At 42.5% G+C, this 23071-nt stretch overlaps 1 protein-coding gene across 8 annotated transcripts in view; it reads right to left on the bottom strand.

Moving 5' to 3' along the window:
• The window catches only part of LOC310844723 (uncharacterized protein), a 226560-nt gene that overhangs the window by 57523 nt on the left and 145966 nt on the right, over nucleotides 1–23071 (bottom strand). For all 8 annotated transcript variants that reach the window (XR_014564272.1, XM_083739122.1, XM_083739127.1 and 5 more), the window contains 11 exons: nucleotides 21568–21690; nucleotides 19895–20017; nucleotides 17937–18074; nucleotides 13159–13281; nucleotides 11646–11771; nucleotides 9877–10053; nucleotides 8465–8596; nucleotides 6071–6199; nucleotides 4469–4597; nucleotides 3659–3793; nucleotides 904–1038 (listed from right to left, as the gene is read on the bottom strand). Coding sequence is in view for 7 of the 8 variants with exons in the window: in XM_083739122.1 (XP_083595248.1) it covers nucleotides 904–1038; nucleotides 3659–3793; nucleotides 4469–4597; nucleotides 6071–6199; nucleotides 8465–8596; nucleotides 9877–10053; nucleotides 11646–11771; nucleotides 13159–13281; nucleotides 17937–18074; nucleotides 19895–20017; nucleotides 21568–21690 (1470 nt within the window). In the remaining variant the exon portion in view is untranslated. The remainder of the gene's footprint in view (nucleotides 1–903; nucleotides 1039–3658; nucleotides 3794–4468; nucleotides 4598–6070; nucleotides 6200–8464; nucleotides 8597–9876; nucleotides 10054–11645; nucleotides 11772–13158; nucleotides 13282–17936; nucleotides 18075–19894; nucleotides 20018–21567; nucleotides 21691–23071) is intronic.

Here is a 23071-nt window from a genome sequence, read left to right as displayed (position 1 = left end):
CGAAGAATCTTGGACTCGCTGAGGCTACTTTGATTGCATAGAACTGCAGCGTTGGATTTTGCTGGCTAAAAATTGGAAAACACAAGAAGTGCCAACAATGGAGGAATGGCAGATGAAGACGATGGACTTTTGGGAGCTAGCCGACCTGACCGCAAGAGTCCGCGACCAGAAGGAGGAGGAGTACCAGGAGGAATGGATGACATTTAAAGACTATTTAGCTAAATATGCTAAGATAACTTAAATAGAAATATTTCAAGTGCCAGATTGGCTTAGGATTTAAATATGCGATGTTATAGAATAATATATCTGAAGTTAAAATGAGAAGAAAGAAAGATGTTAATTGACTAAGTAAATTTTATGAGAAATTTCTTTTGGAAAACTGTTACAATGATATACATAGAAACTCAGCCAGGGGGATTCGAGGAAGTCATCTAAAAATGTGGTTTTTTTTTTTTAAAAAAAAGCGGAACTATTATAGTTTGGATTTATGTTGTTTGTTTGTTATTTTTTATGTTATAAATTTGTAAAATCAATAAAATTTTTGGAGGGAAAAAAAATAGAACTGGAGTGTTGGAAGGGACCACTAGGGTCATCTAGTCCAGTGTTTCCCAACCTTGTGCCTCCAGATGTTTTTGGCCTACAACTCCCATCATCCCTAGCTAGCAAGACCAGTGGTCAGGGATGATGGGAGTTGTAGGCCAAAAACATCTGGAGGCACAAGGTTGGGAAACACTGATCTAGTCCAAACCCCTGCAATTCAGGAATCTTTTGCCTAATGTGACCCTGAGATGAAGACTGTGAGCTTGTGGTTTCCCCACACCTGATTAAAAAGAAAAGGCAGAAGCCAAAGTTTCCCACTCAGTTCTCTCTCTCTCTCTTCAAATCATGCCTCCAAGTACATACGGTTTAGGCAATTTTCTCCATAGAAGCCTGCAGGGCAAGGGTGTCTGCATCTCCCAGTTTCATGGTCACACAAGGACAAACCAGGACAGCTGCACCTCTGTTGACAGGAAGCTCCGTAAAAACCAGGTAAGCACTCTGGAAGAAAAAGCATGCAAGACTGAACGGTCCTCGTCATTGTTTCATGACTGCAACATTCAGTAACTCCTTGCAAGTGTGGATGGACCATAAGCAGGACTTTCATTACCTTAACCAAAAAACCCCCAAAACATTTCTGTTATGCACTGAGTTGAATAGGATTCAAAATGCAGCAGTCTGATTGGACCTAGAACAATAGGATTCAGAATGCAGCAGTCTGATTGGTCTGCAGGAGCCACCCAATCCAGCTCCAGGTAGAAGTGAATCCGCAACCTGATTGGCCTACAGGAGAATCCTGGAATTAGCCAATCACGTGGGGCCCATTGTGAAATTAATGTATATAAAGCAGACACTTTGGGGGAACTTCCATTCCTCGCTACTATGAGCTGAATAAAGAGCATGAAATCCACACTCGACTCCGAGTATATTTCAATTTCCATGGAAGTGTGGGATGGGTTTTAATGGGTAGGAAAGGATATATTGATTGCACATGTGTGAGTTTCAAAATCCCATCCTTGGCAGAGAAATTAAAAGCATAGGAACTGGGCTGTAAAGCCTTCTTTTGAGCAAGGCTCTCTGTCAGGGGACTGCCATCGGAGCCAAGAGTGGAGGTGAGGCTCCCTAGCGATGCAGGAGAAGGGCCCAGCCGGGAGAGAGGGAGCACTTCCTCGGAGGAAGGAGATCAGCGTGACACCAGGAAGAATAGAGAGCCGGAAGGGACGTCGGAGAGATGGCTCCAAGACTCTTCCACAGAGACCAGCGGGGAGAGCCCAGGACCTCCGCTGGCCACACCCACTCTGCGCAGAAAACTTCCGCGCAGGGAAGCTAGGCAACAACTTGGTGTCAAAGAGCTTTTATGTTGGAAGAAGTTCAGGAAACGCCCACTGACGGATTCTGCCAGTGACTGACACAGCAACGGAGAAAGTGCTGTTCAGCCAGGGAAAAGTTTAGCCAGGGAACGTTGCCAAAAGCAGCGGCCACTTACGCACGAGCAACCCCAATTCCCTTTACACTCCCCACTTCCTTACCCTGCTTAACAAAGAATCAGACAACCACTTGTAAAGCTAGTTTAAAAAGAATATTTACTTACTTTATAATCATATGCATTGGTTCACAGTAAAGACAGCAGTAAAAACTATGCAGGCAAAATACTTCTATTTACATTATAACCAGCTTCACACATGAGACTGGAGCTGGAGTAAGCATAAGGATGCCTGACTTCACGGCTGGTCGAAGATTAGAGAGAGAGCGACAGGAAGTACTATATGTTCCTTCCTCTCCAGGGGAGGAGAGGAAATGACATCACACGGAGCCCTCTCCAACAATTGCATTTCTATGGTCTGAGTATCTGCCTGTATCAGCAATACAGCTCTGTAGTTAGCTCTGTGCTAACTAGCAAGAATATGCATTTTTAGGTTTGGCCTCTATTCCCCACAGGAAGCACCATAAAAACAACTGCTGTCGTTGGATGAGGAACTGCATGTGTTAGGGAGGCTTGAGGAATTAGATCTTTGCAGATTTCTGTATGAAGCGACCTGATGTGTACCTCCTGGATGAATGAGTGGATCAGAACTTAATTACCCACGGGCTCTTGCACTTGCCAAAATTATGATACCATCCTCAGCTCAGAAGAAATATCAATATCCATTTATAATGCATATTTTGAACAAACATATATTGAGAAACACACATTTTAAGAAGGAGAATGTTATCAAATGTTTTCATAGGGCGACATCCCATCTAAGTCATATTCAGACCCACTGAAAACAATGGACTTATGTAAGCCCATTGATTTTAATGGACCTACATCTGTGTATGTAACAGGAAGCTGCCTTATACTGAATTAGACCATTGGTTCATCTAGCTCTGTTTGCCAGGGAGTCCCTGGGGTTTCAGGCAGGGAACATTCCCATCCCTACCTTGAGATAAATAGTAAATGGACCCCTGACCATTAGGTCCAGTCATGACCGACTCTGGGGTTGCGGTGCTCACCTCGCTTTATTGGCTGAGGGAGCGGCGTACAGCTTCCAGGTCATGTGGCCAGCATGACTAAGCTGCTTCTAGCAAACCAGAGCAGTGCAAACTGCTAGGTTGGCAGGAGCAGGGACCGAGCAACGGAAGCTCACCCCATCGTGGGGATTCGAACCGCCAACCTTCTGATCGGCAAGTCCTAGTCTCTGTGGTTTAACCCACAGCACCACCCGCGTCCCTACCTTGAGATGCTGGGGTCGAAACCTGTGACATTGTGCAGGTTACAGACGTGGTTCTGCTTTATGATCCAAACTGCTAGGGCTACACAGCTTTTTAAAAAGTTAAAATTCTGCCATTCAGCGAATGGATTCAGTCCCATCTCGGATAATTCTCCTGCCCCTGCTAACCAAACTGCTAATCAACAGGATTTCAGCTTTTTTCCTGTTTTTTAAAGGACTGCTGGTGTGCAACTGCAAAACGAGAGAAATTTTGCCTTATTTAACTATTTATTTTTCAGTAAAAAAAAGAAAGGCAGGCCTAGAATCATAACAGTAAAGTCAAGTAATTAACACAAGGAAGGAATATGTGCTGCAAGATGAATAAATAATATTGCGGAGAAAGGAATTGAGACAGATAACAAAATGCATACCTCTTTGACACTTGCTCCCTTCGTAGCCTGGTCTGCAGGTACAGGTACCGTTTCTGGGGTCGCAAACCAGGGTGTTCTCCTTCAAACAGCGGCACTCCTCTGAGCAGCCAGCTCCAAAGACCCATTTGGGACAGGCTGCAGTCAGATTAAAGTGAGCTGTTAACACTGTTGCTAGGTTGGCATGCCTAACATGGAGCAATAAATTTCCGACGCAGAACAGAATAGCTGCTTAAGAAAGGATGACTGAATGGAAGGAGGAGAAATGTTTCTGATTACTAATGGCCATTCAGTTTAAAACATTGTAGCTGTTTCATTGTATCAACTTCAGTAAATAAAATCTGCATATATTTGCACGGGATCAAAACCAGTAGTTTTGAAGAAGCAGTTGTGATCACAGATGCTGCAATATATACTCATGTGTAAAGAAGAAGCTCCTTTAAGGTGCTGCGCACTATTTATTAGTGTGTTGTGTTGAAAATCACACAGTTTTTGTCTTATTACTCCGGCATTACTTGCGTTGAAAATAAAACAATTTAAAAAAACAAAAATCAAGGTGCATGCACTTTTCAAAGTGAAAGGAAGATTTCTCTATATAGAACATAGTTGGTTGCAACCCATGGTTTTTATAACTGTTTTCAAAAATCAGGTTGAAAGGTGCCTTGAGCTGTGGAATAAGGTAGTCAGATTTAAATAAACCAATAAATAAAATCTATGCATCCTTGTTTGACTGAAGAGCATTTTGCAAGAGTTGTATTGTATTGCTGAGGACTTAAAAACATTTTCTATAGCATTCTGTATGGCTTGACTTACTTAGATGGCAGAAGCGACCATATAGCCCAGGGTCACATAAACAGGCTCCATACAATCTGTGGCAATATCCATTGTTAGCACAATTACATTTCTTGTTGCAGTGTTTCCCAAAGTGTCCTTTGGGGCAACCTGATAGATATTCCGAAAAAGAAAGAACAACACAATACAAATACAAATAGGAGTCAATGTGCAAAAAAAGCAAGCAAGCATATTTTTCTATCTATCTACACATCTATTTATCTATCTACCAGTACGTTTCCGAGCACAATTCAAAGTGTTGGTGTTGACCTTTAAAGCCCTAAACGGCCTCGGTCCAGTATACCTGAAGGAGCGTCTCCACCCCCATCATTCTGCCCGGACACTGAGGTCCAGCGCCGAGGGCCTTCTGGCGGTTCCCTCGCTGCGAGAAGCAGAGCTACAGGGAACCAGGCAGAGAGCCTTCTCGGTAGTGGCACCAGCCCTGTGGAACGCCCTCCCATCAGATGTCAAAGAGATAAACAACTACTTGACATTTAGAAGATATCTAAATGTTTTTAGATGGGAAGTTTTTAATGTGTGACATTTTAATCTCTTTTTTCATCTTTGTTGGAAGCCGCCCAGAGTGGCCGGGGAAACCCAGCCAGATGGGTGGGGTACAAATAAATTATTATTATTATTATTATTATTATTATTATTATTATTATTATTATTTACCTCTCTATAAATAGTAAGAGTGTGTAAACTGCAATCTTGCTTTACACTCCCTGCATGCATTTGGTTCCTAGCATGCAGCAAGATGCATGGCAGCATGGCAGTGTTCAGGCAGTGCTATTAGATCATGGGTAGGCAAATTAAGGCCTGGGAGCTGGATCCAGCCCAATTGCCTACTAAATCCGGCCTGCGGACAGTCCAGGAATCAGCGTGTTTTTACATGAGTAGAATGTGTCCTTTTATTTAAAATGCATCTCTGGGTTATTAGTGGGGCATAGGAATTTGTTCACCCCCCCCCAATATATAGTCCAGCCCCCCACAAGGTATGAGGGACAGTGGACCGGCCCCCTGCTGAAAAAGATTGCTGACCCTGGTATTAGATGCTCCACTCAAGTGGCAGGGAGAGATGTCAAGAATGCTCTTGACTGGCTGTAGGCTCTGAACACTGCTGACCACGTTTGCTGTAGGATCCATGGGTGCTGCTGCTTACACACAATTGATGTAGCATTATGTCCCCACCCCACCCCTGTGGCACTCATCTGGAGCCCTCTGTGCCATGCCACTTTGCCCCTGTAAATTGTAAAAAGTGGAAAAGGAATGGCAGGAAGAGGGTCTGGTAAATGCCATAGCAAGGGCAAGGAAACTCTGGATTCGTTTCACATCAGGCCAGGGTCTGGAATCCAATGCAAAACAGATCTGCAGGGTGGAGACGCCTAAAATCCAGTGCCTGGCCCCCATTTCCCCAAAGTTTGCCCCATCACAAAATGGACTGTTCTGCTTACTGCACCCTGCCGTATTTGAGCCTCTACGCTGCACTTTCGGTGCCAATTAAAAAAGATAGTGCCAACTCCACAGGCAATCATAAAGACACCCAGCTGGAAATGATGTAGAGGAAAACAATAAAATTCTTACCATCTTCACAAAACTTTCCATTAATTCCTGGTGGGCAACGGCACCACCCTGTTACCGGATCGCAGGAACCTCCATTCTGACACTTGCAGAGGCTGCTGCAATCTTTCCCATAGGTCCCCATGGAGCAGGCTGCAAGGCGAACGAGCAACACAGTCTTCTAACCGCATTAAGGACCAAGAGCAATTATGCTTCTGCTATCATGTCGAAATAAGGCAAAGCTATTAGAGGGCATCTTAAAACAAACAGTCCGGATATTATGCCATGCCAGTTTCTGCGGGTGATAATATTCATCTGCTTCGTGTTTGCTACTGAAATAGACTGGAAAATGTGCCGTTGATGTAGCCATGGGATGCAAAGAGAAGGAGCCATGACCTGCTCTCTTGTGGGGGTTTGGCTGTTCCTATTTCCCCATAGAATTTCACAAGTTCTGACTGAAAACTAAGGGCTGTGGCTCAGAGAGACCTTATGGACATCTGTCCCTTGTGGGCTGCTTCTCTCCCACAAGATAGAGACAGGAGCCTTTTTGGAGGAAGATGGGTTGGGAGGGTACAAATTAAGGGATATACCTCTGGGCAGTGGGTGTTTCTAAGGGCTTATCCACACTTCCTGTTGTTTTCCCCAAGTGAAAAACCACCCTTTAGTGCTCAACTGGCACAAACAGCAATCGAGTTTTCTGCGGATTGCTGTTTGTTCCTATTTAAAGCTAAGGAGAGGATTTTCCCTGGGAAAGGAATGGTGCAATGGGAAAACCATTCAGACACATGCCTAGAAAGAGGAACACTGCTCAGATCCATGTTTCCTAGGCCCAGGACAAGAGAAAGTATGGACAAGCCCTGAGTGTCTTAGAATCCTCCTCTAATCTGACCAGCACTATTAAAGGGCACAGAAGTACATAGGGCAGATTGATGAGCACTACATGCCATACCAGTTGCAGCATTCAGACTAATAAAATGTATTTTTAGTGCTGAACATTGGTAGGGGCAGCAAACAAGCAACTCAAAGGGATAAATCTTTACTTGAGCTACTTTAGCCTTGCAGTGATTGTGCATTGCAGAGCTAGCCCTAAGAAGTAAACTGCAAGGAAACCCCATCTCCACACCTGTCTGTGGAATACAATGAGTGACCTTTTGTCAAAGTGGTTGAAAGCAGAAGACAGACAAAAAGTAGCTTTTCAAACGGATGCTGCTCATAGCTGATCCTTTTCTTTGAAGATTTGACCGATATGATTGGGTGTTGGTTTTTTTGCTGGTGGAGGGGAAGCAGATTGCACATCACTTGCAAATTTGGGTCTACTAAATGGACCAGTGAGCTTTGAAACTGTCAATCACTTACAGTGGATGAGAGTAGATCTAGATGGAAAGGTGCACTATTATTGCCACTTAATGGGCCTTTTTAGGTTGCCTCTCACCTGGAGAGGAAGTCTACAGGAGATTAAGGGACAATATGTGTGAGACCATGTCCCTGGATCATCTTTTGTGGTTCCTTAGAATTTGATCGCATCAGCCTGCTGCCAAGGCAGATGCAGGGGCAGTTTAATAGCCAGGTAATGGATCAAAAAGTTCTTTCTGCATCACAGAAAGTATCTCACCTGTGTCTTATTGCCACTGCAAACTGACACTCAGTAGTCTTAAATCTGAAGAAGGGGATTGAAATGAATGGGACATGACACCAAAACAAATGAAGGCACACACAGGAAGCCTTAAATAAATTTGCTCTCCTGTGACAGGTATGCGTGCAGACCCAGCATGGTGAAAGGCAGTGTGATGACCCCCAAAGGTCTTACCCACAGCTCACATCAATAGATAATGTCCACTGAAATGCATCTCTGCAATTCACAGGGAATACCTGGCTGTCATATCAGTGTGGAAAGTATGACCCAACGACAAGCAGACAGAACCCACTAGTGTAGCAATTATGTCTTTAAACTGGACTAGAGGATCATGGGTTCAATTTCTCACCAAGTCATTTATCTCATTGTGAGTGGCCTTGAACAAGTCACTAACTCTCATCCTTAATGGGGATAAAATAGGATGAACACATTGTCTAATGCCCTTGACAGAAGTGTAGGCGAAATTCAGGACCCCACCTTTGTTCAACATTAATGTGGTTTGAGCAAATTCTTTTTCAAGTCATTTGCTTAGCTCACATGTGCAGAGCTGTGCAATCTATGACCCATGAAGCCAATGCCAGCTGTTCAACAGCCAGATTGTTTATTATTTTTAACCCATCCATCTGAAAGGTGGTATACTCTGATCTTCTAAGCAGTGATTTGACAAAGTAGACATTTTATTTATATTATTTATATCCTGCACCTTAGTTACCCAAATCTTGTTCGAGCTGGGCTCACCCTTGTTGGTGTTCAAAGTGCATTTAAATAGTAAGAGGTATACTCACTTTCATTACATATAATGCCAGTCCACCCAGGTGGGCAGTCACAACTACTGTTGTCACTGTTGCACTTCCCTCTGTTCATACAGTCAGAGCAACTCAAGCTGCAGTCACTGCCAAACATGTTATGCAGACAAACTGAAATTAAAAAGCACAAGTGTCAACTCGCATGCCAGGCCTGGCTATTTCAGTTTATTCTGTACATGTTTACTGCCAGCAACTACTTGCAGCCAGGGGCTATGTCATTCAAGAGATGGAAACAGAAACACAGAGAGCTGCAGATAAGTGTCACTGCAAAAGTTCCCCCTGCTTTCCTATATCCATTTATTTTTCATTTTTGAAACATGCCAATCCAGAACAAACAAATACCTCCCACTTGAAAACTGCACAACAAATGGCATTATGAAACATTGGCTCTTTTCTAATAGCCTCTTCTTTTCGGGTTATAAGTCCTTGCCATAATGTTAAATGTGAATTCACAGAATCATAGAATTGTAGAGATGGAAGGGTCCCCAAGGCTCATATTCTATTCAAACCCTCTGCAATGCAGGAATTCCTTGAATTCAGCAGTACAGTGGTACCTCGGGATACATACGCTTCAGGTTACATACGCTTCAGGTTACACACTCCGCTAACCCAGAAATAGTACTTCAGGTTAAGAACTTTGCTTCAGGATAAGAACAGAAATCGTGCTCTGGCGGCGCAGCAGCAGCAGGAGGCCCCATCAGCTAAAGTGGTGCTTCAGGTTAAGAACAGTTTCAGGTTAAGAACGGACCTCCGGAACGAATTAAGTACTTAACCCAAGGTACCACTGTAATAGCAAAGGATCACTCCTGTTAGTCTATGCAATAAAGCAAAACCAGTCTTCACTGAAAGCGCTGCTCTTTTTCTGACCTCTTAGCTGGGTTGTCAGTGTTTCCATCAGAACAGTATGCTGCAATCTCACACACTACTCTTCCTCCATACATGCCCCAGATGTTTTCCAGTTTTTAGCAATGGTGATATGGACTGCTGTTTATTAAAACTCACATTCCTTCCAGGTCCATTGGGAACAGACAATATGGCTAACTTAGGATCACAAGGAACTGTTTGGTGTGTCACCTCACCTCTCACCCTAAGAGCATAAGGACAGCACGCAGGATCAGGCCAATGGCCAACCAGAGGCCTATGAGATGCCGAAAAGCAGGACCTGGATGCAACAACACTCTTCCTGCTTGCGCTTCTCAGCAACTCTCGTTCAGAGGTATTCTGCCTAACGCAGCATAGGCAGAACAGAGTGATTTTGACTATTGTTCTAGTAGCTCCAAATTTTTATAATTCTCCTTTATTTCTGGGCTGATTTTTTTCATTCCCTGGAAACATGTTACTTCCATGCGTGCTCTCTGTGAAAAATTAAGATTTTAGAAACATTCTCTCACCAACTTGGTGTGCAACAGTGAGCTCTCCACGAATCTCCTCTTCCTCCTCATCATAGAAAGAATCTAGGGAGGTACTGAAATGAAGGAGCTGAGGTGGTCTTCTGAAGCGGAAGCCAGGAATCCGGGCAATCTCCAGTTCTTCTTCTTCCTCCTCTTCCAGCTCATCGTCATCTAATGCTGATATCAGAGATACAAAAACTTACATTTTCATCTTATTAAGTCCCACAAACTTGATCCAATTTGTTGTTTACATAAGTAAACAGGTGCTGCTACTATTATTAATAGGAAACAGAAACATCATAATCAATGAAAGCTCTTCAGAATATTCAGATGACAAAACTACCCTGCAATGATCACCCTGGGGTGGTTTAGTTGCCTATATCATCCTCCAAGAGTCAAGGGGGGGGGGGTGGAATCACTACATATAAGGTGCAGATGTATGGCTTAACAGCTATATGTACATATATTACACTTGAACTGAAACTCTTGCTAGCATGGAGGTACTTTCTCTGTATTTGGAATTGGAAGGCAATAGATGTTACTGGTTAACTATTTTGCCCTTCCTGGAGGCCTTAGAGCAGGGGTGGGGAGACTGTGGCCCTCCCAATGTTCTAAGACTCCAGCTCCCATCAGCCTCAGCCAGCATGGCTAATCATGGATGATGGGAGGTGTAGTCCAGCAACACCTGGAAGGCCACAAATTGCCCATCTTTGTCTTAAAGAGTCAGTAGTTCGTGGTGTTGTGCTTGTTTATTTTTGTTTAGTCTGAGTTGAATTTTTCGTGTGCTAAACGTGCCCTCCAAATTGCTCGTCCTTAGAACAGTGTGAGTTTTTTTGCACTTCATTGCTCAACCCATTTTAAGGTGGCTGATTAGACAAGCTGCTTCTCACTTGTAGAGAGCAATCTTAGTTTCTTTGTCTTTTGAATTAAAGATGTCTACCCAAGCAAGTTAAAACAAAAAAAATTCCTTCCAGTAGCACCTTAAAGACCAACTAAGTTAGTTCTTGGTATGAGCTTTCGTGTGCATGCACACTTCTTCAGATACACTTCTTCGTGTGTATCTGAAGAAGTGTGCATGCACACGAAAGCTCATACCAAGAACTAACTTAGTTGGTCTTTAAGGTGCTACTGGAAGGAATTTTTTTTAATTTTTTAAATTTTTTTTTTTTACTATGGCAGACCAACACGGCTACCTATCTGTAACTACCCAAGCAAGTTGTTATCCATCAGCCTTAAATTCCATTGGATTCAGGGTGACTTGTATGTGTTTCTGTCCCTTAAGCCCAGCCATAGCAAAGCTACAATATTTATAAATTATCTCAGATGTGGAATTTGAACCAAACACAAAACAGTGTCTAGGGGTTACATATTTAGCTTTAGAATAAACAATCATTAAATTATAAACGTATATAAAAGCTACACACACACACCATCATCACCATCAGGCTATAGATGACATTTTAACACTGAAACATATATTTAAAAGTCTGATTGAAACAGAAGATAAATGTTTTGGCTTTATATTACAGATTCAACACAACCACTTTGGGAATTTTAGAATTACGCTTAGCTTCTCAATATAACAAGGATTTGAGTAATATCTAATTTGCTGAAAATGAGACAATTCAAACAAACCTCATTTTTAAAAGATTATGTGCTATTAAGATGCCTCACTCTGAATAAGTAATGCCATTATCACTTCCTAAAACCATGGCTGGTAATTGGAGTTTTCCTTCGAATAGAGCTCCTAACGATACGGAATAACTTACAGATGCAAGACTGTCCATTGACACTGCTGAGCCTGTATCCTTCCTCACATGTACATTCATATGAACCCAAAGAATTAATACAATATTGGTCGCAGCCATCAGTGTCGGATAGGCACTCGTCCACATCTAGGAAATTAAATGAGGAGAATAAACCTTGGATGCAAAAACCCAATTTGGATCAAAAAGAAAATTGTGCTGAACTCCTGTTCAGAACTTCAGAATGGCTATTACTGTTATCTATTCCGATTACCTTGATTATTAGTACATTCAGTTGTATGCAACATTAGAGTAAAGCCGTTTGAATTAATGGACGTAAGTTAATTGTTGTCTATTAGCTTCAATGAGTCTAATATGAGTTTGATTAACACTGGATACAACCCATTGATATTACCTAGATAAAATCTGCATTTCCCACCTTCTGAAATGCCCAGGCAGCTTGCAAGCATAATTTGAAACAACTTCCATTTAAAATTCAATTGAATAAACATTAAACAAAACCATGCAACTTAGAAGCAAAGCCAAGCGTATCAAATGTCCTTTGCTGCCCTTCCTTGCCTGGGAGCACATAATAGGCTTCTGTTTCCTTTCCTTGCCCCTCCTTCCCACTCACATTATTTCCCCACCACCACCACATTCATTTTTTTGGAACTACCTATGGGTAGCAGTTTTTGCAGCTAACCATGGTATCATATCTGCACTTCAAATTGTAGTTTTGAATGATGCATGGTCAGCGATGCTATTGCGCTGTGGTTAGCTCTGGAAATGAAAGGAGGGAAAACCTGCATATCAGAGTAAAGGGAAGAGAAGCCTGGGAGCCATTCCTAATCTCCTAACTGCAGTTGGGAAATTAGGCAGGGTTATATCCGCCCAAGGTGGTGCTGTGGGTTAAACCACAGAGCCTAGGACTCGGTGGTTCGAATCCCCGTTACGGTGTGAGTTCCCGTTGCTCTGTCCCAGCTCTTGCCAACCTAGCAGTTTGAAAGCATGTCAAAGTGCAAGTAGATAAATAGGTACCGCTCCGGCGGGAAGGTAAATGGTGTTTCCGTGCGCCGCTCTGGTTCGCTTAGTCATGCTGGCCATATGACCTGGAAGCTGTACGCCGGCTCCCTCGGCCAGTAAAGCGAGATGAGCACCGCAACCCCAGAGTCGACCATGACTGAACCTATATGGTCAGGGGTCCCTTTACCTTTACCTCCACCCAAAAAGCACCTGTAGCCTGCTTGCCACTAGGACAGGGGGTAGGTAAGCTGCTACTGCACTACAACACCCATGATCCCTGGCCAGCAACTGTGCAGGCTGGGGTTGATGGGAATTGGGGTCCAACAACAATGAGCAGGCCACAGGTTCCCCACCATCACATGTGCACAGGAGCAGGTGCACATCAGCACTGCTTGTGAGACCTGAGGTGACAAACACAATGAACAGCAAAGCAGATCCCTGTGGAATGTTTGCTCGGCATTTTTGCAAAAGGCCTCCTGAGTGTCTTTCTCAGTGCCTGGCGAATTTAAATTACCATCACATTCACAGCCGTCCGGATGAAGCCGAAAGCCTGCCTTGCAGCTGCATTCGTAGCCTCCGATATAGTTGATGCAGAATTGTGAGCAGCAGGCATCTCCAGTCACACATTCATCCAGGTCTACAGGAAGGATGAACAAATTCTTCACAATGCCGTAGAAGTAGTTTATTTATTTTTTAAAATTATTTTTATTAGCAATTTCAACATAGCAAATTATCAAACCATATAATCGCATACATTATTTCCCCCCCTTTCCCCTTCCATCCCTCCCTCCCTCCCCTCCCCACCAAACACTTCCCTCAGCTCCTCTCTCTGATTTCTCAGCACATATTATTCTCTGCGTGTTATAAATTTTTACATATCCTTACATTATCTATTTAACATGTTATCGTCCAATAAATTTGTGTATGTTTATTCAAAACCTGCCAAGGAGTCCAGTTCATTTTGTTGTCTTTTTAGATAATTTGTAAAAATCTCCCATTCTTCCTTAAAGCCACAGTTGTCCTTGTCCCACAGTTTATATGTCAATTTAGCCAACTCTGCATAACTCATCCATTTTTCTTGCCACTGTTCTGTCGTTGGGATTTCCTCATTCTTCCATCCTTGTGCTATCACGAAGTAGTTTAAACAAGAAAGAAATCGTCGCAAGAGGACTGCTGACAGCTGGACACAACAACTCCCATCATCCTTGACCACTGATCCTTGAGGTGATGGGAATTGCAGTCCAACAACATCTGAATGGCCTCTGGTCCTCCAGCCCTGGTTTAGTGAACACCTGCATGGTATGTTCTGACTTACAATTTCAGCAGTATTCATCCAACACTGCAGAGGCTAATTGGTCTTGTAGTAAGGTTAAAGCTTACTGGGAAATGATATATAATGAAATGAAAAGGATGTTTAAAATAACCTTCGGGGGGTGAGGAAACCCAGACACTTTTCTTTTGGGAATTATAGGGACAGAACTACCTAAACTGTACAGAAACTTACTCATGTATGCTACTACAATGGGAAGAATGTTACTTGCCCCCAAATGGAAAGAAGCAGAAGTCCCAGCAAAGGAAGAATGGATACAAAAACTTATGGAACATCCAGAAATGGCGAAACTTAGCAGAAGAATAAGAAATCAAGATAACATTTTTTAAATGAAAGAATGGAAATGGTTTATTGAATATTTACAGATAAATTGCAGACCGATAAAGACATTGGCAGGATCATTGTAATAACCTGCCGTTTCAGAAGAGTATATATTTAAAGAAAATGAATAAATATATTTAAGGAGCCGCAGAAAGAGGGGGAAGTTATGAAATGTAAAAATGGTTGTAAAATTAGTGAAATGTATAAACTTGAAATGTATACAAATAAATAAAATAAAATAAACACCGCAGGAACTAACAACACCAACCCTTGATTTTAAAATCCCCAATTCAAATTTTACCTCTGCCACAACCCTGGTTATGCTACAGGAACTCCTTATCCACAAAATGGGATGAAATAAAAAGGTCTCGCTGTATTAGATTTCCCCTCCCTTCCTCAAAAGAAGCTCAGGGCATGCATATGGTGAAGGGACCTTCAAAGGTCCTCTAGTCGAGCCCAGTGGCATTACAGGAACCCTGCTGCTACAACATTTGTGGTAGCTGACCATCTAGCTTCTGTTTAAAAGCCTCTCACAATGGAGAGTCCACCGCCTTCCAAACCCTGCTCATCCACCATCGGACAGCTAACACCATCCTCCTAATTATCAGATTCCTTCTCTACTGTCTTTTAGCACATTCCTCTTTCTAAATGGAGATTTGTACCTCAGTTTGTAACTGTATGAGATCTGAACTTATTTTATGTTATGTGTTGTTGTTTGAAACTAACTAACTAGATATGTATAGACATAGATATATATTTATATAGGTTTTCATATATGCAATCAATTTTATTATTATATATTGTTTTATATTATTTAATTGTTTTATAAATATGTTTGCCGCAAATTGCTTCAGATGCCTCATAGAAAAATAAACATCATATCATATCAATCATATAATAAAAAACCCTTTCTTGTAATTTGAATCCATTGGCTTGAGCCCTAATTTTGGGGCTTGATTCCAAACTCTCCTTCCCCATTGTATCTTCACAACAATTCCTCCATGGGAGATGAGGAAGACAGGGACCAAGGAAGAAAGACTATCTTGAGATCATTGAGTGAGCTACATGGGCTAAGCAAGAATTTGGACCCAAGTATTCTGGGTTCAAGTTTAGAATCCTATTCCCAATACTATATTGGCTCTACCAATCTCTCTTATTAAGACAGTTTTAAGACACACCAAAGTAGCACATGTGAAGCAGCTTTAATATCCTTAAACTGTCATGTAGAAGCAGAGTATTAGCATTATATTACTAGGAACAGGCGCTGCTGAATAGAAATCCCCTTTGCTATGAATACGCATGAATTCTTTGGACAATTCATCTTGCCAAAAATCTTAGACAGAATGCAAATACAACTGTGAAATGCTTCCAGCAAGTCTTCTCAGATGAAAATATTAACTTTTTAAAGGCAATTATACAATTCCTGGAAACTTGATAACCACTATATAATTCCTGGAAACTTGATAACCACTATCACATGGTGCCTCTGCTAGAGCTGGAATTGCATGGGACCTAAATCTCCTGATGTAATTAAGGTGAAACAAGGTCATTGAATGGATGAATGGATGGATGAATGAATGAATGAATGAATGAATGAATAAATAAATAAATAAATAAATAAAGTACAGATTGAGCCAAGCTGATTGGCTACACAAACAATGACCAGTCAATGCTGAATTTGCAAAATTCCATGAATGAAGAAACAAGAAAAGAGAAAGTTCAGTGTGAAAATTAACCTTGGAAAGGGTGCTAACATTCTTGGGGGATCTAGTCGAAACAAGGAAATAGGGAAAACATGCAATCAATCCACGGAGGCCAGCATGAAATCGATTAATGCAGGTTTCTGGACCAATACCATTGTTTTTTCCTTCAAACGTCACAAAGAAGCTGGCAGGCAATGTTTCAGATCATATCTATGCTTCTGGCTTTCTTAATACTCACTTGTGCATTGAAACCTGCCATCAGTTAGTGGGAAATGCTTCTTGTCCCCTTTGCATAATGATGTTTTTTAAAACAGCTTATGCTGGTGGAGATTGTAATCTCCTTTGGGCAGAGACCTGTCCTCCTATACAGGCAATCATCGTTTTGCATGGGGGTTCAGTTCCGGTGGTGTCCACGTGTCAGCAGAGCATGCGTAACCCTGGTACATCCCGCCTCATTCCTCCCCTTCGTCTTTATGACATTTTAGGGCTACTTCCGGGTTTGGCGCTATGTGTGTGTGCGCGATTGCATGCCATTCAAATGTGTCTAAACCAGGAGTGGCCTATACTCTGCAAAGTGGCAGAAGCGCATTCATGGCACTGTATAGCCTAGAAGTGGCTAACCTGTGGCACTCTAAATTGGAACCCAAATCTCATCAGCTCCAAACAGCATGTCCAATAATCCAGAAGAATAGAAGTTGCAGGTTCCACATTCCTGATATAAACTAACAATCAATTATATCTACATTTGCTACAATCTTTTCTCTCCCAGAATGGCCAGAGGATTCAGAAAACAATCCTAACAAATGTTGAGTATTTATATGCCAAAATACGTGATCTGCTTCCGCGTGATCTGCAACTATAAAGTCAATCAATATTTAATATTGATATTTAATATTAATCAATATTTAAAATGCACTCTAACATTAACACATCCCTACTTGAAATATACAACAAAACTATCAATTAAAATGTGTGGCAATTAAAAGAGTTTTTTTTTTAAAAAAAAACCCCCAAAGAAGTTAAAACAATGAAATCACAAGTCCAGTTCAGGGGAATGCTTCCCTAAACAGATGTTTCTGCTTAGTGTTGGAACCGATGGAATGCCAATATTGATGGGGATTCTCATGTTTCATCAGGGAGGGCTTTCCACAACACTGGTGCTACCAGTGAAAAACCTTGCCTCCATTGTTGCCACATAAAACACCTTAACTACTCTATATTCCAAATATTATATAAACACAGTCTGTTGCAGCTGCTTCATTTCTTATAGTGTAAAATAAAGTGCTTATAGTGTAAAAGAAAGCTTTCAAAAGTAAGCCTGCTGCTTTGTTAACTGTAGGTGTGGAATACTCTGCACTTTCCCCTCTCTTGAAGCCTTCCTCCTTTGGCGATAATCTGCGTGACTCTGTGTGTATCTGCGCTCATTATTGCTATCAATTCTTCCCATTCTTTGTTATATAAATACTGTTCTTTTGACAGTTTTTGTGCCAAATGAAATAATAATAATAACAACAACTTCTATGGTTTGGAGCGCATGGCATTGCCCTCCTTAGCCATGTAATCCTATTCTGTAAACCCAGGTCCCAAAACGCCCCCACCCAATAATAGGTTTTGTGGGGGGGGGGAGTTGTTAAAGTGGTATAGTGGAACCTTGGTTTTCGAGTGTCTCGGAAGCCGAACGATTCGGAACCTGAACGCCAAAAGCCCGAAAGGAATTGCTTCCATTTCTGAACGCGCCTTGGAAGTCGAACAGTTTCTAAAGCGTGTTTCTCCATTTTTTCAATGGATTTTGTTCTATAGTTTTCAGACTTTTTGGAAGTCAAATAGTCTTCCGGAATGGATTACGTTCAAAAACCGAGGTTCCACTGTATGCAGGTTTGTAGTCTAACAAGGGGACAGACTCCTTTGAAGAGCTGTCTGCATTTCCTTATACATCACCTGTGCATGTCTTCCCATCTAAATCCAAGCGGTAACCTTGGTTACAAGAGCAGAGTGGCCCATTGGTGGAGTGCTCACAGTGATGAAGGCAACCTCCGTTCTCATCTTCACAGCTGTTGACAATTTCCATTTCAATGCCTTTCCAGAAAAGAATCAAATCATTGCCAATCAATAAATAAAAATGAGAATTGTAGTAGGTTTGCTGCACGTGGGCTCTAGAACAGTGTTTCCCAACCTTGGGCCTCCAGATGTTTTTGGCCTACAACTCCCATCATCCCTAGCTAGCAAGACCAGTGGTCAGGGATGATGGGAATTGTAGTTCAAAAACAGCTGGAGGCCCAAGGTTGGGAAACACTGCTCTAGAAGAAAACAATGCAGTTCCTGCCAGCCCCTTCAGGGATACTCCATTGCATTCCTCCCCCAATGGTTCTCCATTTGCCTCCCGCAACAATCTCAGCAATATCATGCCCAGTGAACTTGCTCAGCCTCCACTGCAATATTTTGGGGTTTCTCCCTTAGCCCAAGAAAGATTTTCTGTACTTTAGCAAAACTTGCAGTTCCTCTAAGGCTGCTCCTACCTCCCTCTTGCTTGCAGCTGGTGCCATTTTGGCTACATAAAGATCTGCATCACTCAGAGGGTTAGTATTAGCAAACTATATTAGCTTCTAGGATGTCCTGTATCTTTAAGTGGAAGACAAGAGTTTCAGCACTTGTTGCTTTGGCTGCATACACACAATACATTTAAAGCACCTCCTCACAAAGAACCCTGGGTACGGTGGATTAAGGATGCTGGGAATTATAGCACTGTGAGGGGTAAACGGCAGTTCTTTTAATGTATATGCAGACTTTTCCTATCCTCGGGCCATAAACCAAACCAAAAGAACATAGAAGTTAAGAGGGAAATATGCAGGAATAATATGCAGACATTGAACCAAAATATCTATCAGTATACAATAAATGACACTGATGAACCTGATAGCATACCAGTGCATATCAAAGGCTCAAACACGTTTTAAAATCACGACGTCTTCTTCAGTGGGAAATTATATAGTTATTAAAAAACAAAGCTAGACATGCTGGCTATTATAAAACCCAAGGTCAAAGAGCCTGGTTACATTTGTAGTGTCTGGGGGGGGGGGGAATACAAATTGCTCAGTGTAACTATAGTTTCCTGTTGAAGAAGACATTCTGTAGTTTAAACACATTAAGACCTTTGAAATCTTTTTATATAATGCAGGTACCATATTGCTATTTTATGAGCCTCATCAATGTTATTCACTGAATAGTCATAAATTTTTAGTTCAGAATATAAATTTAATTTGTTAGATTAAGCGTTATTTCTCCATATTTTCCGCACCTGTCTCCACCTTTCATCCATGTGATCTCATAATTTTTATGGTCAAGTATGGAGCTTTGGACTGAGTACGCCAAGCCACTGTTTTTATATCACATTTCAGTCATGAATCAGGAAAAATGAGGCCTAACATAGATGAAGTAATTATGCTTTTGTTTTAAACTGCCGTATGGCATGCAAATCAGGAGAGATGGACGTGGGGGAAAAAATCAGCCTTAAAACATGGAGTCTGAAGTGAACATGTACTTTGGGTGACTACGGGAATGTTTGAACTCATTTTAATTCACTATATATTGAAGACTGGTCAACAGCACTGTTTGCCTCTTGAAATGCAGGCGACAGAGTTCAGAATTCTGAATTTTTACTCATGATTGCAGAAACCATGGCTCAGCGTGAAGGCCTCTGCAAAATCCAGCATTCAAGCACTGAGGTACATATACTGGGAATTCTAATCATATTGGTTCTTAAAGAATGAGAATACCACAAGAATTAGAAACAGGGGCACACCTCCCCAGATAAAAAGAGCCACCAAATTATCATCTCATTTTATCCTTTTGGAAAGATACACTTGCCTTTACAGCACTGCTGCAAAACTCCCACTTACGGTAGCATTGCCTTCCATCAGCTCCTAGCTCAAACCCAGGATTACAAACGCAGGCAAAGGAGCCCAAAGTGTTCACACAGTGATGGGTGCACTTGGCCGTCCCTTCTGCACACTCATCAACATCTGTAGAACAAAAACGGTGTTGAGGTTGAACAGTGTTGAAGAAAAGGTCAGCTTTAATGGAGATCAACAACCTTCAGGAAACCCTTTAGAAATCAGGGAGCCTACAAAGGAATCCGTGGACGCAGGTGGCGCTGTGGGTTAAAGCCTCAGCGCCTAGGACTTGCCGATCGAAAGGTCGGCGGTTCGAATCCCTGCGGCGGGGTGCGCTCCCGCTGCTCGGTCCCAGCGCCTGCCAACCTAGCAGTTCGAAAGCACCTCCGGGTGCAAGTAGATAAATAGGGACCGCTTACCAGCGGGAAGGTAAACGGCGTTTCCGTGTGCAGCTCTGGCTCGCCAGATGCAGCTTTGTCACGCTGGCCACGTGACCCGGAAGTGTCTCCGGACAGCGCTGGCCCCTGGCCTCTTGAGTGAGATGGGCGCACAACCCCAGAGTCTGTCAAGACTGGCCCGTACGGGCAGGGGTACCTTTACCTTTACCTTTACAAAGGAATCCAGGAGTGATGTAGAAGATTCTAGGGCATGTTCTACAATGCACAGTCAGTGCATGCTAAACCTATTTGCCAAGACACTCTGCACCTGTTTCTTGACAAATTTGAACTGAGGACATAGCTTATTTGAGCTGTGTATGCAAAGGAAGACCAGCAGAGGTGAATAAGAGGCAGTTGTTAGTCATTACTGGACCTTCTGAAAATATTCGAAGGCACTCCATAGTTCTACAGAACAATAGGGATTTTTGTTTTTATTTTTTGCTGGGGTGGGTTGAGGTGGTGGTGGTAGAAGAGGGAACTGAAACAAACACATATGCTCAATCACTAAGACATGATTATAGAATAGCCAATGTGCTAGCCTGCAGATGCAGATTGGTGTAGTGATGAGGTTGCTGGACTAGGGTCTGAGAGACAAGGGTTCAAATTCCAAATCAGCCAAGAAGATCACTGAGTGAACTTAGGCCAGCCACTGCCTCTCAGCCTAACCTATCTCTCAGGGTTGTTGTGCAGATTAATTGAGAGTGGGAGACTCATGTAAGCCATCTTGAGCTCTTTGGAGAAACAGGTGGAATACAACTGCAGTAAACAAACTGTTATATTTATATTTATTTATTTGCCATTTATTTGCCAAAATGGTTTCCAAGTGGTGTATGCACAGGCATCGTGTTGTTGGGCATTGATTTCCGAGAGGACTTTCCTTAGACTATTAGCTTCTCTTCTCCTCTGATGGTGGGAAGAAGTGAGTAGCTGAACCAGCAATGGCAGAGAAGAGCACAATAGGGGGTGCCTCAGACTGAAGCTCCCTTCCAAGGTCTCCTAATGGGAGACAACTGAACACATCTGCCAGCAGGAGTAGGCAATGGGGTCAGAGGGGCACTCTCCACACCTGTGCTTCCAAATCAAGAAGTCTAACCCCAAGATTGTAACTCCTCTTCACAGTAGAATGGCTCCAACTATGTTCTTGCTTACATGTGTTTAGCATACCTGGTTAGAAAACAGGTCAATAACTAGACTCTTCAATTTTAGTTACCATCTCCGCAACCCACACTTTGCTTTTTTTACCTGCACAGGACTTCCCATCTGCAGAAAGGTGATATCCAGAATAGCATCCACATTCTGCAAGTCCACTCTCATTTCGGCAGATCTGCAAGCAGCCTCCATTTCCACTCGCGCAGGGGTCGATCTCTGAAACCAAACACCAAGAAATCCAAGCAATGCGGATCAAAGGTGCTAGCTAGGAATGTTAAGTGTCTGAATTACAAACCAGCAAGGTAAGACGCTTTGAGAACACACACACACAAACATATCAACCAATACACAGAACACAGGTCAAGATCTATCTGGCGCAGGCTGCAAGTCTTTTCACATTGCAGTGCTATTTATCTCCCAATTTCATTCCGACTGTTCATCACGAGCCATTTGACAAGTTCATCTGGCAGAGATGCTTGAACTTATTTTCAATAGTTACAAAACTGGCCAACATGCACAACCTGTTTTGCAACATCTGAAAAGAAAGAAATAAGGGGGGGGGGGGTTGAGAGAGAGGAAACGAGGGGGGGTGAGAGGGATCTGCTTTAATGATATTCTGTTTCATACAGTGCTGACTTGCTTTTCCCAATATTCAGCAGAGATCTGACACAGATACTTCCACGCGCATCTCTGCCTGCCAACGGTTCTCTGTGCCAGCAGTTCAAATTGATGGCACTTTCCTCTATAGCTTCCTTTGCAGTCCGACAAATATAATTGCTCAAACATGCCTGGCAAACCGTGACCAGCCCTTAACAACCAGAGATCTTGCTGCGAGGGATTACAGCAGCAGCTCTACCGGAGAGTCAATACAATTGTTTGGAAATGCACTTCCAAAAGGACCACAAGCTCCTGCTCCAAATATATTGCACATCAAATCAGAAAGAGACCAGGAGATTCTTGAAAACACCCAAAACAGAACAACAACAACAAAAACCCATGGTAAATTAGGCCTAAAGATTCCAGTGGTGGTTCAATATTTTGGAAAATGTGCCCCAAGTCAATTCCCAAGTACCAGGTTGGGGTAACCAATGTGGTGGCTACTTTCAGATATTGTTGGTCTACGACTCCCATAATCCTTGACCTTTGGCCATGTTGACTGAGGCTGATGGGAGTTGGAGTCCAGCAACATTTGGAGGGTCACATGTTGGCTACCCTTGATCTAGATGATGCGACTTTAGTATACATGCAGCTCCCTATATCTTTAGGCGAGCTGTTTTGTCTCTGGTCTACTAAGCTCAGGAGCATAGCAGCAGCACATGTAGGCAAGATAATGGCTTTGGCTCAGGTGGCCATGATTTTCCTTCTGTCTGTGCCACTTTTAAAAACAAAGATGTGCTTGGGACCTTAAGAAAACTGCAGAAAGGGGTAGGCAGTTGTTAGAAGGTCTGAATCGTATATGGCAGTTTCATATGTACATCCAGAACCCTTCTTATCACTTCTAACATGCTTTGCCCACTTTGATAATGGTGCCTTTGGCTTCTCTGATTTTATCCTTTCGTGATCAATGTATTCCTTTGTAAGCACTGCAGTGAGGCAG

This window comes from Podarcis gaigeae (genome assembly GCF_964106915.1).
Source record: "Podarcis gaigeae genome assembly, chromosome: 5".
Classification (NCBI taxonomy): domain Eukaryota; kingdom Metazoa; phylum Chordata; class Lepidosauria; order Squamata; family Lacertidae; genus Podarcis; species Podarcis gaigeae.
Note: the sequence above shows the minus strand (reverse complement) of the source record. Positions and strands in the feature narration are given on the sequence as shown.